This window comes from Prunus dulcis, chromosome 6 (genome assembly GCF_902201215.1).
Source record: "Prunus dulcis chromosome 6, ALMONDv2, whole genome shotgun sequence".
Classification (NCBI taxonomy): Eukaryota; Viridiplantae; Streptophyta; class Magnoliopsida; order Rosales; family Rosaceae; genus Prunus; species Prunus dulcis.
Genome location: NC_047655.1, coordinates 23987099 through 24004851, shown reverse-complemented (window position 1 = coordinate 24004851; position 17753 = coordinate 23987099). Strand labels below are relative to the sequence as shown.

Sequence of the window (17753 nt, the reverse complement as noted above, 5' to 3'; positions counted from 1 at the left end):
TTTCGAACTGATGTATTTCCAAATTCATTCTTTTAAGGATTGATGAAATTATATTAGTTTCGAACCGATGTATTCCAAATTCATTGTAATTGCTGTACACGAACCCATGAATCGTAGGTTTGGGCTTATCTTTAAAAACATGGCCCTTTGATTATTTTTTTTTCAACCAAGAAAAAAAAAAACATGGCCCAAATTTAGACTACATCCTTCAAAATGACTCACTAGACCCATTCATGAGTCAAAGGATTCATTCTGTTATTGGTCAAAATATATCCCTTTTCTTCTTTCTGATTAGATTACTTGCCTAATAAAGTTTGTTACTTTTAGTTTATCATTAAATAATTTCGGTACTAATCTTTGCGGGTTGACTGCAAATTAAGTATCCTTTTTTTGCAATTAATATTTTTCACATGATCGTTCAATAGAGTGATAAAAGCACGAAACGCATAGCTCCATTTCAAGTGTTGAGGAACAGAACAGACAGAGTCCCGCTCAGTATAGATAGTCTCCCTCCTCTTCCTTCCTTCTCCATTTCCATTTCCTAGCTTTCCCTAGAAAATTATTTTCTTACCATTTGCTTTTCCATAGAAACTAATTAGGAGATAAATGTGCTCTAAAAAAACAAAACCAGAGGCCATTCACAACCACTTCAAATTCTGGAAGCTTCTAATTTTTCCCACAATCAAACCCAACAATTTTTTATCAATCAAAACTCTTGTTGTTTTCTCCATCGTCTCCATCTCCCTCATCTTTTACATTTTTTTCTCTGTACACCACAAAATAGAGGCCAATTACTCCACCCACCGGAAAACGACAATCTCCGATGATGATGAAAAGACAAATATAACCCACATTCTGTTTGGCATCGGCGGCTCTGTAAAATCATGGAAGGACCGCCAACAATACATCAAGCTATAGTGGAAGTTCAACATCACCCGCGGGTTCGTTTGGCTGGACCAAAAACCTTACCACAACATGACGTGGCCAGACACGGTCCCACCCTACAAAGTGTCCGAGGACACGTCACGGTTCAAATACTCCTGCGCGTACGGTTCGCGGTCCGCGGTTCGTATAGTGAGAATCGTAAGAGAGCTTCGATACGGTGTTTTTCACTCACAACTTAGTTGCGGTGTTAGCGAAATACGATCACAATCAAATGTAATATATTGGCGGGACCTCGGAGAGTGTGGATCAAGTTGTGACACACTCGTACACTATGGCCTACGGTGGAGGTGGGTTTGCTATAAGCTACCCATTCGCGGCTGAGCTTGTCAAGATTTTTAGATGGGTGCATCGATCGGTACGATCAATTATACGGCTCGGATCAAAGAATCCAGGCTTGTTTGGGTGAGATTGGAGTGCCCTTGACAAAAGAGCTTGGTTTCCACCAGATTGACATAGGTGGGAGCCCGTACGGTTTGTTATCAACGCACCCAGTGGCCCCACTAGTGTCACTCCACCACTTGGACTATGTGCAGTCCATATTTCCAAAACTGTGGGATAAGGTGAGGAATTTAAAATTTGCCCTTTAATTAGTTGCATGAATTTTCTAGGAAAATATATTAAATTTTTTTTTTTTAAAAAAAACAAGTAAATGAGATAAAAATAGGAACATGGACTTCATATATAGCCCTTAGTTTCATTGATATTTTTGTCATAATTTTATAGATTAGTTACCAAACTGAAATGCTTCAGAGGCATTGACCCAAGTTCAAGATTCGTTGACCCGATAGTCAAAATATAATGTGAAGGGAAGAAAACGATAAACAGAAAGCACCTCAATCTTCTGCTGAATTTGCTGTGTAATAGTTCAGCGCAATTAGTGGCATATATGCATGGAATTATTATTTGTTTTGTTGTATACGACAGTACAATAATGTTTATCTTTGACATTATATTTGATGAGTGCCTAACTTGTTGGAGAAATGGGCATGCACCACGTAGACAATGTTGTCGGATCATCAACGGCACACAAGGAGGAGGGGTTGTTGATAGTTTGGTACAAGTTCAGATTAGAGAATGCAATCGGTTTGAGAGTGTAACTCCTCTTTAATTACAAGGTAAAACATGTAAAACATGTCATAATTAAGAAAAAATTTCGTTTCAATATGAACTCTTTGTTGTAGTAATAAAATGTAGGAAATATTTTTGCCACTTTAACTTAAAGTGCATCATTTTTTAACATAAATCTCTTCGAAATTTCTTTTTCTCGATCAATATTTTGAGGAATTATCAAAAGAGTCCAGATTGATAAATTAACATAAAAATGTATATTTGAAAGAGTCAAGTCTCAAGAGTGACCAAATTAAATGCACATACCCGGCAGTATATGTCAAGTTATTAGAAACCAGAGGTTTAGGCATCAAAGTAGGACCTGCCTCCATGTTCTCCCTTCAACCTCCATATATTTCAAAACCCATATCCTTCTCCTCCTCCTCCTCTTCCTTTTCATGATTTCCCAGAAAATTATTTTTAGTTTTCCATATTAATTATGTCATGTTCAAGAAAAACCCTTCACCACCATCCTTTTAATTTATGGAAGTTCCTAGTCTCACCCACAATCAAAGCCGTAGATGTCTTTTCTCTCACCATTAAATCCACTCTGGCTCTTTGCTCCGTCGCTTCCATCTCTCTCATCCTGTGCTTTGCTTTCTCAAATTACTCCCATTTCCCCCTACCCCATATTAACACAGTCACCAACTTTAACCAAAACGGCAGCTTCTCGATCGAAGGTCACGAACAGACAAATATATCCCACATTTTGTTTGGCATCGGAGGCTCGGTGAAGTCATGGAACAAACGCCGACACTACAGCCAGCTGTGGTGGAAGCCTAACGTCACCCGCGGGTTCGTCTGGCTTGACGAAAAACCCTTCCCCAACATGACGTGGCCAGAGACGATCCCGCCGTACAAAGTCTCCGAGGACACATCACGGTTCAAATACTCCTGCTGGTACGGTTCCCGGTCCGCGGTTCGCATTGCCAGAATCGTAAAGGAAAGCTTCGAGTTGGGGTTGCCAAACGTGAGGTGGTTCGTTATGGGAGATGATGATACGGTGTTTTTCACTCACAACTTAGTTTCGGTGTTAGCGAAATACGATCACAATCAGATGTACTATATTGGCGGGAACTCGGAGAGCGTGGAACAAGATGTGACACACTCGTACACTATGGCCTACGGCGGAGGCGGGTTTGCTGTTAGTTATCCATTGGCTGCTGAGCTTGTTAAGATTTTAGATGGGTGCATCGATCGATATGATAAATTCTACGGCTCAGATCAAAGGATTCAGGCTTGTTTGAGTGAGATCGGAGTGCCCGTAACAAAAGAACTCGGGTTCCACCAGCTTGATATACGCGGAAGCCCATACGGTTTGCTAGCGGCACACCCGGTGGCCCCACTAGTGTCACTCCACCATTTGGACTATCTGGAGTCAATATTTCCAAACCTAAATCGGATTGATTCGGTGAAAAAGTTGGTCAGCGGGTATAAAGTGGATCCAGGTCGGATCCTGCAGCAAAGTTTTTGTTATGACTTGAATCGTAATTGGTCTGTTTCAGTGTCTTGGGGTTACACTGTGCGGTTGTATCCGTTTCTAGTGACTGCTAAGAAGTTAGAAACGGCGGTAGAGACGTTTCGGACGTGGAGGAGTTGGGACGCTGGTCCGTTCACATTTAATACCCGACCCATCAGTTCAGACAAGTGTGAGAGACCAGTTGTTTTTATGTTGGATCGGGTTGAGAGTGTTGATGGGGGTAAAACCTTGACTGGTTACAAGAGGTACAGTATGGGAAAAGAGGAAAAAGATCGTCCTAAATGTAACTACACTAGTGCTTTGGCAGTTCAATTTTTCAACGTCTCAGCTCCCAAATTCAACCCTGACTTGTGGAATAAGGTAAAGGAAATATATCTCTTTCACTAGCTTGAATTTTTTTTCTTGGAAAATTAGGTGGCGTAGTTGATTTCCAAAGTGAGTCTTCTCATGGTCATAAAGTTATAAGAACTTGTTTTGGCACAATTTCATTAGTGTCTAAATATCTTTCAATGTTTGGTTATGTGGAATTAATTAAGGTTGACTATAAGTGTGTGTGCCTAACATATGTTTTGGGAAATGATGATGGAATGTGCAGGCACCACGTAGACAATGCTGCGAGATCATCAATGGCACAGATGGAGCTGACAACGTTGTAAATGTCCAAATTAGAGGCTGCAAGCGCTTTGAGAGTGTCTCTCCTCATTAGAAAAACAGAGCATCTAAGAAAAATCGATCTTGAAAGTGGCAAGCTCTGATTGGAGTCAATACGTACTAATTTTGGAGGGTTCCAACAACAAAAACAGAAGAATGCATGTACCAATTGCTAAATATATATGGATAGGATGATCAAACTATGTTAAAAGCTATAGCTATATATTCTCAGTCCTCACAGAATTATTTTGTAGTGTTTAAGTAATAGTAAATTGAGCTTAGACCCATAAAATTAATTTAAAATCACCTATAATCTTTTTCTTTAGTTTTCTATTTAAAATACCTAATTTTTTCAAATAATACCCGATGACTAGGATCCAACTAAGCAAGTTACCTAATATAACTTAAAATCTGATTTATTATATTTTTTGGATTCCAAAACTACCCATATTTATAAGTTAATGTGTTATGGGGGGTGTAACTAATAACACCCGTTGAATTTGGAAATATCTCCAAATAGTTGTAATGGATGTAGGAACTAATTTAGAAACTTATTTGAAATTAAATATTAAATTCCAAATTAAAATATTAGTAATCTATTTTTGAATTAGGGTGTTTTCCTTTTATGAATTACGACAAGTAATCTATTTACTTTAAATTTAATATTAAATTAGGAATTAATGTTGTTTTCTTTTTATGAATTATATGACCAGTATTCTTGTTTATTATAGTTTTATGAATAATAGTGTACATTCTAATTATGTTGAAAAATAATTTGATAATCTATTTATTGTTTTTTTAAACATTTTTTTTTAATGAACCTATTTTTTATCCAAATATTGTACCTATTTTTTTCTTTATTACTTGTTTTATGAAAAATAATTTGATCATTTTTTATTGTTTGTTTTATGAAAACAATTTTTTTTTAAATGAGCCTATTTTTTCTCTCAAAATAATGTACCTATTTTTTTTTTTCTCTAATAATGAACCTATTTTTTTCTCTAATAATGTACCTAGTAAAACAATTTACCTAGTATAATGAACCTATTTTATTTTTTCCTCTAATAATGTACCGAGTAAAACTATTTACCTATATAATGAACTTATTTTTTTCTCTAAATAATGTACCTTTTTTTCTCTAATAATGTATACCTAGTAAAATAATTTACCTAGTATAATGAACTTATTTTTTTCTTCTAAATAATGTACATATTTTTAATTTATAAAAAATGTGCATAAATTTCAATCATACAATGTACCTATTTTCTAAATTATTGTGTACCTATTTTTAATTTATGAAAAATGTACGGAAATTTCAATTACAAAGTAATTGACCAATTTTTGTTTTTGTTTTTTGGTAAATAATATACCTATATTTTTATACGTATATATTTAGATTTTATATTTTTCATATGTACATTATTGGATATGTAATTTACATATTTTTTTTATTTACAATTTTAAGGGGCCATATGTTAGAGGGAATGGCAACCAAAAGAAATGGGGTGATTGATATGCTATTAATAGGGAGTTTTAATTACAATGATGGCAGTTAATGAAATGTTTGGAATAAATTATATATAAAATATGAAGTCTGATGGCAAGGATGTAAAAACATAGGAATACCACGACCTCTTATATCCTACTGGTCATTTAAGTTTGAAATTGGGTTTTACACATAGATTTATAGAATGATGGGTATATGTCTAGGAAATAGAAATTGTAGGGACCTATATTGGACAAGCCCTTTAAATAAAGGGTGATGATTTTTCCACTCCCCTTTTGTCCATTTACACTCCCTTTTGTTTTTTAATAGTTTTTACTATAACAAAAAAGGGAGTGTAAGTGGACAAAAGAGGAGTGGGAACATACAATTTATAACAAAAGGAGTGTAAGTGGATAAAAAAGGAGCGAGAAAATCAATTCCCTAAATAAATTATAGAATTATATGGTTTGATGTTTGAGCTGGCCAGTTCAATTTGGATTTGCTTTTTTGGGGCTTCGGCCTATTGGCCCTCCATTGTGCCAAAGAAGAAAACCTCATCCAATGTGAACCAAGATCCATCAAGCAACAAACGAAGATGGGGAGATTTCTGCAACAATTTTATCCCCAATTAAAGATAGGGATGATGAAAATGAGATGTCTTGGGCCCGATCATGACAAAGTCCTATCCATGCCAAATGGGACAAAAATATTTATTGGTGTTTCACACCAGAAGTTTCTCGACTTCTATGTACTGTTTCCATATCCATGCCACAATGGTAGTTTGATGGCTGTGACTAAAGATTTTTCATTTTTATGGGTAGTGATTAGTGTAGAAAGCAAGAAAAGTAATGGGCTTCAAAAATTTGGTCATCTTGCACCTATCGAATCACACATCTTGCACCTCTCCCATTTTCTCTTCCTCCTTTCACCTCTTACCTCATTTTTAGAGACAAATGGTTTTTCCTATTTGTCTTAGTTTTGTTATGATTTTCATCCAACCATTATAGGCGGTTGCGGCTCAGCGTCGGATCTTCACCTGCATTTCAGCGTTAGATCTCCACCACCATCTTTTTTGCAATTTTTTTATGTTTGGAATAAGTTGCAGAGACTCTTTGGGTTCTCCGTGTAGTTTTCACCTCTGTTTTTGTGAGAGGTTTTCATATCTCATTTGTGAGAGCTTTTCATCACTCCTTTGTGAGAGTTTTATTTGTATTGTTATGACTTGGTTTTTTCAAGCTTTATCTCTTTTTTATTATTCTAAGTTTGCAATCTTAGTTGGGATGCCTATGTGAGAGTTTCTTCGATCATGCCCGATCGTTAATGGAGACACACCGCCGATTGTCTTTACTTTTTGATATTAGATTGTCCGTTATTGTAATGGCCCTTTTTGGGTTAGTTTTATTGGCCCTTTTGTTAGTGGGTTTTTTTTTTGAATTATGAATGCAATCATAGAATTTCAAACCAAAAAAAAAAAAAAAAAAAAAAAAAAAAAAAAATTGAGGAAGAATATTATTTTGTCATGCAAATCACAGTTTGACACTTATAAAAAAAAATATACATGTGTCAATTTGTATTGACATATAAGTCCGAAAATGAGCCAACCCTCCATGTAGGAATAAGAATCATGTACAAGCAAAGTGCTAGTAACTCAGCCAAAAAGGTCTAGTCCAATGGTCTTGATTTGCAGACCAATGGTCTCATATTTGAACTCCTAAGGCACCTTTAACAGTATGTGTGTGTGAAAAAATCCAGTCCCCAAATATCACTTGTATATATATAGAGTGCTGCTATTTCCACCAATCTATCTTACTTTTTCACCTACTTTATTTTCAAAAATTTAATAACAAATTTACCTCATTGTAAAATGACTTCTGAGGACAAATTTGCAACTCTCTCTCTCACATGCACTCACACCCATATTTTCTTTATTGCTTTTTTTTTTTCCTCCAAAACCCACACCTATCTCCAATTAATTTAGGGGGCTATACAGCCACCTCTGTCACTAGTTTAGGTGTTGGTTTCGGATGGTCTTCCTGGACCTTAATTGTAATGCTTTGTGAGGAATTTCTCTTAGCTGGGGCATAGCGCTTCTAGATGAAAATTCCCCTTTTGAATGCTCTATACTTTGGCCCCGGTGGTGTTAGAATGATATATATCTATTCATTTTGGGTTTTGTCTAGTGAATCAGGAGTGAGGGTTGCGTGTGAGAGACTGCTTATTTATTTGTTGGATTGAGTTGAGAGTGGTGGCGAGGATGTAGCCGCAACGAAGTATAAGATGCATAAAAGTATCGCGGAGATAAATTGTGGAAAATATTTGTCTTTGCCAAACATGTTTCTCCTATGTTTTCTGCTGCCCTATGTAAAGCATGTTTGGAGGATATCATTTTTGTGTCTAATTGAGTAATTCCCTTGGTGCTGTAGAGGAGGTTGATGTTTTAACCTTCGGCCTATATTACTCTTGTTAGGGACTTCATGGTTATTTTCTTTATATATAAAAAAATTTTCCATTTTGAACATACTATCAGTGAGCAAGGATTGTTAAAATGACAAGAAATTGAATCACTTCATGTTTGGTGCTTCTGCTTCTGTGATTTAATAATAGTGTAGATTTTGTATTAAACTAGATTAAGGAAATAAAGTTATTGGGTTGTAAAACAATCCACCAAGGGAAGAGGAAATAACTTTTCCAGGAATATAAACATATGTTTACCTTTGTCCTTGGGATCTACAATCTTGTTGTTTCAGAGGCTTTATCAGAAAATTGCAAGCAACAAGCAATGCTTTTGCTATTTTGCTTGTTAGTTATACAAATTACCAATAATTGGGTAGTGGCCACTCGTTTTTTTATCTTCAGGTTGTTTTAAATTTGGTGCATGAATAATTTTGACTGCTTCAAAGTATGCATGTCTTTTAGCTAGTATGTTATTTGGTCTTTAACCAAGCTTTGTTAGGGAAGTGACGTTTACTTTGTTTGTTTTTTGGTTGAGAGTGTCATTGCTTCAACTTGTGCTTTTTAAATTTTTTTTGTTTTTAGTGTACAATTAATATTAAGTCCTTAACTAGTATCTTCATATATAATATTTGGTTCAAAAGCAATAGTTTTTTTTTGTTGTCAATGATATTCAATCTGCATAATTTTTAGGCTTGCTTAGAGTAAGAAGGGCCCTACTCCTAGGCCAATTAATGATGAAGCGGCAAAAGTAAGTTATATTAAATGGAACAATCAAATAATTATTGCAACTACTCATTAGTCATTACCATATGATGGATGTTGTGTGTTTTATGTAATGGTGTTTTGTAGGATGAGTTGGAGAAACTTGAGTAGATGGAGCGGGATGTAGGCCGGAAGATGATGAATAAACAAAACCATGAAGGAGCAAGAAATGCTGCAGAGGTACAAAGTCCATTGTTGAATGTTTTGGTTTGGATGCAAATAGGTGGGGAAGCTAGAAGTAATAGGACTAACAAAATTATTGAAAATTGGTTTACAAATATATTGGGTAGCAAATTTTGAGAGAATGGAAAGGAAATTAATTGGAAATGGGGAAAAAAAAAAAAACCATAAATGTTTTAAAGGTACGGATGCAGAATGGGTTACAAATATATATTTAAAAAATAAAATAATATAAAGGCACTGATATCTGTACCTAGGCAATGCATTAGTTACGGATGTATTTGGGAGTGATGTACGCGTATTGGGTGCTAGTAATGTGCAACCCACTGCAAAAATTAGGCACTGATTTTTATAATAAGTGACATAGTATCAATAGAGGACCCTTTTAAAAGACCAGTCCCTAATACACAATAGGGACTATTTTCAGTTCCTAAAGAAGCCAAAAGGGACTGATAGCAGTCTCTTTTGAGCCTTTTTTTAGTAGTGATTATAGTAATAAAATTTAGGAAATATTTTTGATCGCTATTTTAACTCAAGGTATACCATCATCATTTTTCGGCATAATCTCTTCAAGATTTCTTTTTCTTGATCAATATTTTGAGGAATTATCAAAAGAGTCGAGATTGATAAATTAACATAAAAATGTATATATGAAAAGAGTCAAGTCTCAAGAGTGACTAAAGTAAATGCACGTACCCGGCAGGGTACGTCAAGTTAGAAACCAGACGTGGCATCAAAGTAGGACCTGCCTCCAAGTCCATGTTCTCCCTTCAACCTTCATATATTTCAAAACCCATATCCTTCTCCTCCTCCTCCTCTTCCTTTTCATGATTTCCCAGAAAATTATTTTCAGAGTAAATTTTCCATATTAATTATGTCATGTACAAGAAAAACCCTTCACGACCATCCTTTTAATTTATGGAAGTTCCTAGTCTCCCCCACAATCAAAGCCATAGATGTCTTCTCTCTCACCATTCAATTCACTCTGGCTCTTTGCTCCGTCACTTCCATCTCTCTCATCCTCTACTTTGCTTTCTCAAATTACTCGCATCTCCCCCAACTCCATATTAACAGAGTCACCAACTTTAACCAAAACGGCAGCGTCTCAATCGAAGGTCACGAACAGACAAATATATCCCACATTTTGTTTGGCATCGCAGGCTCGGTGAAGTCATGGAACAAACGCCGAAACTACACCGAGCTGTGGTGGAAGCCTAATGTCACCCGCGGGTTCGTCTGGTTTGACGAAAAACCCTTCCCCAACATGACGTGGACAGAGACGGTCCCGCCGTACAAAGTCTCCGAGGACACGTCACGGTTCAAATACTCCTGCTGGTACGGTTCCCGGTCCGCGGTTCGCATAGCCAGAATCGTAAAGGAAAGCTTCCAGTTGGGGTTGCCAAACGTGAGGTGGTTCGTTATGGGAGATGATGATACGGTGTTTTTCAATGATAACTTAGTTTCGGTGTTAGCGAAATACGATCACAATCAGATGTATTATATTGGCGGGAACTCGGAGAGCGTGGAACAAGATGTGATACACTCGTACACTATGGCCTACGGCGGAGGCGGGTTTGCTATTAGTTATCCATTGGCTGCTGAGCTTGTTAAGATCTTAGATGGGTGCATCGATCGGTATGATAAATTCTACGGCTCAGATCAAAAAATTCAGGGTTGTTTGAGCGAGATCGGAGTGCCCGTAACAAAAGAACTCGGGTTCCACCAGCTCGATATACGTGGAAGCCCGTATGGTTTGCTAGCGGCACACCCGCTGGCCCCACTAGTGTCACTCCACCATTTTGACTATTTCGAGTCAATATTTCCAAACCTAACTCAGATTGACTCGGTGGAAAAGTTGGTCAGCGGGTATGAAGTGGATCCAAGTCGGATCCTGCAGCAAAGTTTTTGTTATGACTTGAATCGTAATTGGTCTGTTTCGGTGTCTTGGGGTTACACTGTGCAGTTTTATCCGTTTCTGGTGACTGCTAAGAAGTTAGAAACGGCGGTAGGGACGTTTCAGACGTGGAGGAGTTGGGACACTGGTCCGTTCACATTTAATACTCAACCCATCAGTTCAGACATGTGTGAGAGACCCGTTGTTTTTATGTTGGATCGGGTTGAGAGTGTTGGTGGGGGTAAGACCTTGACTGGTTACAAGAGGTACAATATGGGAAAAGAGGAAAAAGATTGTCCTAGATGTAACTACACTGCTGTGGCAGTTCAATTTTTCAACGTCTCAGCTCCCAAATTCAACCCTGACTTGTGGAATAAGGTAAAGGAAATATATCTCTTTCACTAGCTTGAATTTTTTTCTTGGAAAATTAGGTGGCGTAGTTGGTTTCTAAAGTGAGTCTTCTCATGGTCATTAAATTATAAGAACGTGTTTTGGCACAATTTTATTGGTGTCTAAATATCTTGCAATGTTTGGTTATGTGGAATTAATTAAAGTTGACTATTAGTGTATTCATGTGATCTATGTCCTATCGTACATGCCTAGTGTGGGTTAGGTATATGGGTCATTACAATATCTTTTAATTTTTAATCCTCTAATTATTTCGTCAATGTATTTTATAGGGGCAGTTCTTCGTACGAACATGACGTACCTTTTTATATTAAGATATTCATATCTTTACCGAGAATATGTGAATAATAAAACGTATCAACATACTATAGCTACACCGTCGATTATATATCTTAATACACAATCCGTATTTTAACAAAGAACAGACGTGATGCATATAGAATTTCTAAAAACAAAGGGTTAATCTTAAAGGGATGAGTATGGGTTAATTTGCATTTTGCTCCCCTTGGTCACCGTCACCAAGCTATCCCAAGAAATATACAGCCCTACAAATAATTTTTGCAATGTTTGGTTATTGTGTGCCTAACGTATGTTTTGGGAAATGATGATGGAATGTGCAGGCACCACGTAGACAATGCTGCGAGATCATCAATGGCACAGATGGAGCTGACAACGTTGTTCATGTCCAAATTAGAGGCTGCAAGCGCTTTGAGAGTGTCACTCCTCAGTAGGAAAATAGAGCATCTAAGAACAATCGATCCTGAAAGTGGCAAGCTCTGATTGGAGTCAATACGTACTAGTTTTGGAGGGTTCCAACAAAAAAAGAAGAAGCATGCGTGTATCAATTGCTAAATATATATGGATAGGATGATCAAACTATGTTAAAAGCTATAGCTATATATTCTCAGTCCTCACAGAATTATTTTGTAGTGTTTAAATAAATTATAGCTAGAATTATATGGTTTGAAGTTTGAGCTGGCCAGTTCAATTTGGATTTGCTTTTTTGGGGCTTCGGCCTATTGGCCCTCCATTGTGCCAAAGAAGAAAACCTCACCCAATGTGAACCAAGATCCATCAAGCAACAAATGAAGATGGGGAGATTTCGGCAACAATTTTATCCCCAATTAAAGATAGGGATGATGAAAATGAGATGTCTTGGGCTCGGATCATGACAAGTCCTATCCATGCCAAATGGGACAAAAAGATTTATTGGTGTTTCACACCAGAAGTTTCTCGACTTCTACATATTGTTTCCATATCCATGCCACAATGGTAGTTTGATGGCTGTGACTGAAGATTTTTCATTTTTGTGGCTAGTGATTAGTGTAGAAAGCAAGAAAAGTAATGGGCTTCAAAAATTTGTTCATCTTGCACCTATCGAATCACACATTTAAATTGTTTTTTATTTTAAAAACAATTGAGGAAGAATATTGTTTTGTCACTTCATGCAAATCACAGCATAAAAAAATACACACACGTCAATTTGTGCTGACATATAAGTCCGAAAATGAGCCAATCCTCCATGTAGGAATAAGAATCATGTACAAGCAAGTTGCTAGTAACTCAACCAACGAGGTCTAGTCTAATGGCTTTAATTTGTAGACTAATTGTCTTATATTTGAACTTTATGGCACATTTAAAAGTGTGTGTGTGAAAAAACCCAGTCCCCCAATATCGCTTTTATATATATAGAGTGCTGCTATTTCCATCCACCTGTTTTACTTTTCCACCCACTTTATTTTCAAAATTTTAATAACAAATTTACCTCATTGTAAAATGACTTTTGAGGACAAATTTACAACTTTCTCTCTCACATGCACTCACTGACAGGACCCGCCCCGGAATTTCCCGAAAATCGAAGCGGACCCGTTTTTGTTCCGACATCTTCCCGATGCCGGGCCCACTTACTAAGAAACCGAGACTTTCTACCGAAATTTTGGCAGAGTCTCCCCTGTAATTTAAGCAATCCTAGCAAAAATTAATCAACATGCAACATACATAAAATAAAAATCCCAACCAGCAGCATGCTTTCATAATTCTACAAGTCATACTAGAATGGACTCCGGCCTCACAAGTAAAATCGACCATGGGCGATACAGAGCATCTACTAAATTTAGATTACAAGAACAGTTGAGTAGAAGAAATTACTCAGTTCCTAACTAGAAAGATTCACAGTTCGAGCCTCGTACACCACTTGCACGCTTCCTGGAGCGACTACTGGCTAGGGGGACGCAAAACAGAAAACATGTGAGTGGACAAAAACCAGATTTGCAGTTAAAAACAATATAGTAACCCCACCATGTAAAAATAATGCTCAAGTCATGCAGGTTCACAATTCAATATTTAATTACTCAAAACATGATTCATTAAAACTCTTTGAAAACACCAGTTATCTCCTTCAAAAAGAACCACATTCTCTCAATATTACAACTCCTGTCAAACCACCGAAAAACTCTAATTCTTCACTCACTCAACTATACGTATACATATAAATATACATATATATATATCTATATATATAAATATAACTATAAATAGCTATACGATATACTCATCACACCACCTAGGTACCGGGAAAACAATCCAACTGGGGGATCGTTTGACTAGTCCGCAGGATTTCTAGGTGCTATCCTGCGTCTAGGGATGAGCCGTCCAACTGGAGGACGAAACTCCAAAGCTCCCACACCGGAACATCCAACGCCATGTGTAGCTCCCAAGCTATGTCCTATGCGCGCAGACTGGAACATCACACACCGGAACATCCAACGCCATGGTCATGACCCTAAACACTATACAGAGTCTTTCCATACGTCGGAACATCCAATGCCGCATATGGAAAGTGCCTCACACGCCAGAACATCCAACGCCGCGAGTGAGACTGATAACCTATTCTTTCCACACGCCGGAACATCCAACGCCGCGTGTGGAAAGTCTAATAACTGGGGAAGGTACTTACATAGTGTAATCATACAACTTCTCTCAAAATCAAGTTCTTCCACAACACCCTTCAACAACCCAAGTATCTCGTCTATAGAGAATATATATAAATATACTTCCCCACAACCCTTATAAAATGCACTCTCAATACCCACAATGCCAAACTCACAATATATTGCCAAGCGCTATACAAACATCATATTCAACTCATGAATATAATATATTCAATAAGCCATTAAAACATTATGCAAAAATCTTTCATCAATAAAACCATGCATATGATTGAAAACAAAGTCCACTCACAAATATTCCCACGCTGCCTGACCACGTGAGGGTCCTGCCTGTTGAGTACGTGCAGTCGAAACACCTATTCCGAGATACGAACCGTTAATTAATATAAAATTACGTCGAAGCGGAAATCACAATTTAAAAGCTTAAATCCCCAAATTCCCAATACGTGCACGTTGAAGAAGGTATCCTAAGGTCCGATAAAAGATTTAGAAATCATTCACGATTTTACGGTTATTGCTTACCCCCAAACTTTACATTATTGAATCGGAACATCCGGAGCTCCGATTCATAATCCGTGAAGTCCCATACGATCCTAGGAATACCTAGAACAACATAATTTAATTCGGAAAAGATCTAACGGTCGGAACCTATCGAACCCAGATAACGCACAATATGCGAAAATCCGTTCGATAGTCAAACGACATCCGAATTGAGATCCGCAAATTCCTATGCGCTCGTGACAACCTAAGGATCTCATCGGGTTAAATTGCAGCTTCACCAGCCTCGCCTACGTGCCGCCGCACGAGCCGGCATCGTGTGGGTGTGTAGAGAAATTCTGATGACGGAAAAACTCCATACTCGAGCTCACCCTTCCTATCCTAGCTTCCACTCAAGGTCAGGATCACTTCATTCCACTAGGGAAGGTCCAATTCGGGCGGCAACTGGCCTGAATTTCACTTTGAAATCATGCCAAAACTCAGGTTTTCAAATCGATTTTCTAGACAACGAATCGGTCCAAACCTATACAACAATCAGCTAGAACTCGGAAAATAGATGTGAAACCATACCTCACTCACTGGGTTTGGGCGGTGGAGGCGCCAGCGCGACGACGAGAAACCTCCAGTTCAAATCAGTCGAGCTCGTGGCCGGAGTTCGTGATTTCCGACCCGAAAAACCGGCTAGACTTGATCGGGACGTCGAGGCGAATCGATCGGGACCGGTGGCGTGCCTGGCCGTGGCCGGTGTAGAGAGAACCGAAGAGAGAGAGAGTCGGTGTCGGGGAGAGAGAGACTGAGGAGAGATAGAGTGTGTCGAGCGCGTGAGAAGAGAGAGCTGAGGTGAAAATCTGATTTTTACCAAACTTTTCGAAATATTTACAAGTTTGCCACTGATAATGTTTTGATCGTAACTTTTTCGTTACAACTCCAATTCAAGTTTACCGCGTGTATACGAATTCGTCTCAGTACCACCTACCTAAAAATACCATTCGTGGTCCCAAAATCCTTCCGGATAAGAAAATGACCAATTTACCCTACCCCAAAGGTAAATTCGTAATTTATTTTAAATTAATTAAAATAAACATTAATTTTTTGGAGTCGGAGTGTTACAATCTACCCCCGTATAAAAATTTCATACCCGAAATTTACGTACCTGTTAATGGAAGAGATAAGGGTACTTGACCCTCATTTGCGCCTCAGGCTCCCATGTAGCTTCTTCCATGGTTTGGCTTCTCCACAGAACCTTCACTACTGGACTTGATCTGGACCGCAACATTTGCTCTTTCCTATCCAGGATTTGCACAGGTTGCTCCTCATATGATAAATCTTCTTCTAACTCCACAGGTTGATATTCTAAAATATGAGAAGGGTCTGACATATATTTCCGAAGCATAGATACATGAAATACATCATGGACTCGAGATAGTTCTGCAGGTAATGCAAGTCTATAAGCAACAGGTCTGATGCGTTCAGTAATCTCATAAGGTCCAATATAACGAGGGCTTAACCTCCCACGTTTCCCGAATCTCATCACACCCTTCCAAGGAGATAACTTCAGAAACACCCAATCCCCAACTGCAAACTCAAGATTTTTGGACTTATTATTTGCATAACTCTTCTGTCGGTCTTGTGCGATCTTCAGCTTCTCTTTGATCATCTTCACCTTCTCGGTTGTTGCTCGGATACTATTCACTTTTTCCAATTTCTTATCCCCCACTTCATTCCAACAAATAGGAGTCCTACATTGTCTCCCATATAACGCCTCATAAGGAGCCATCTTTATACTCGCATGATAACTGTTATTATACGCAAATTCCACCAAGGCAAGGTGAGTATCCCATGAATCTTTCATCTGCAGCACACACGACCACAACATATCCTCCAAAGTCTGGATAGTTCTTTCTGATTGTCCATCAGTCTGTGGGTGAAAAGCTGTGCTGAACTGCAACCTAGTACCCATGGCTTCCTGCAAACACTTCCAGAATCGGGAAGTGAATCGGGCATCCCGGTCCGATACAATGGACACAGGTGCTCCATGTAATCTCACAATCTCATCCACAAAAAGTTTTGCCAACCTCGTTAGAGAATAAGTTTCCTTGATGGGTAAGAAATGGGCTGACTTGGTGAGTCTATCCACTATCACCCAAATTCCATCATGTCCCTTGGAAGTACGTGGAAGCTTGAAAACAAAATCCATAGTAATACGTTCCCACTTCCATTCAGGAATTGGAAGTGGTTGCATAAGCCCCGAAGGTTTCTGTCGCTCAGCTTTCACTTGTTGACAAATCAAGCATCTACTTACATACTTGGCAATGTCTCCCTTCATATGCGGCCATGAATAATGTTCTCGTAGGGTTCGATACATCTTGGTACTTCCTGGATGCATAGTGTAAGTGGAACAGTGAGCTTCCTCCAGGATTTCTCTTTTCAGATAATCATTCTTAGGTACACAGAGGCGAGTTCCTGTTACCAACGCCCCATCTCCCCTTATTGCATAATCTTTCCGTGTACCATTTTCTACTTCTCCCCTTATTCTACAAAGTATCGGATCTCCCAACTGGGCTATAATTATCCGCTCTACCAGAATGGGTCTCACATGTAAACTAGCAAGTATTCCACCATGTTAAGTCATTTCCAGCTCTACTCCATCCTTCTGTAGTTCCACTAACAACCGAAGATATGCCGTTCTGAGATGAGCCAAACTTCCAGTAGTCTTTCTACTCAATGCATCTGCAACCACATTAGCTCGGCCTGGATGATACTCAATCGTGCAGTCATAATCCTTTATCAATTCCAACCAACGCCGTTGTCTCATATTAATTCCTCCAAATCTTGAGAGCGAACACTACTGCGGCAAGTTCCAGATCATGAACCGGATAATTCTGCTCATGCTTCTTGAATTGCCTCGAGGCATAAGCAATCACCCGATCATGTTGCATC

General features: G+C 38.2%; 2 protein-coding genes across 2 annotated transcripts; both read left to right on the top strand.

Annotated features, from left to right (window-relative positions):
• Positions 1-2390: 2390 nt before the first annotated feature.
• LOC117630510 lies at positions 2391-4238 on the top strand. Its single transcript, XM_034363218.1, has 2 exons — positions 2391-3892; positions 4128-4238. Exons 1-2 carry the CDS (start codon positions 2492-2494, stop codon positions 4236-4238), a joined length of 1512 nt encoding a protein of 503 aa, XP_034219109.1. The 5' UTR covers positions 2391-2491.
• A 5663-nt stretch (positions 4239-9901) lies between these two features.
• Positions 9902-12181, top strand: LOC117632675. The gene is made up of 2 exons (XM_034366225.1): positions 9902-11337; positions 11988-12181. Exons 1-2 carry the CDS (start codon positions 9940-9942, stop codon positions 12096-12098), a joined length of 1509 nt encoding a protein of 502 aa, XP_034222116.1. The 5' UTR covers positions 9902-9939; the 3' UTR covers positions 12099-12181.
• The last annotated feature ends 5572 nt before the right edge of the window (positions 12182-17753 follow it).

Excerpts from the sequence above, each read along its gene's own strand:
- LOC117630510 (XM_034363218.1), top strand. The coding sequence starts at position 2,492 with ATGTCATGTTCAAGAAAAACCCTTCACCACCATCCTTTTAATTTATGG. Across the intron at positions 3,893-4,127 it reads ACCCTGACTTGTGGAATAAG|GCACCACGTAGACAATGCTG; the intron begins GTAAAGGAAATA and ends TGGAATGTGCAG.
- LOC117632675 (XM_034366225.1), top strand. The coding sequence starts at position 9,940 with ATGTCATGTACAAGAAAAACCCTTCACGACCATCCTTTTAATTTATGG. Across the intron at positions 11,338-11,987 it reads ACCCTGACTTGTGGAATAAG|GCACCACGTAGACAATGCTG; the intron begins GTAAAGGAAATA and ends TGGAATGTGCAG.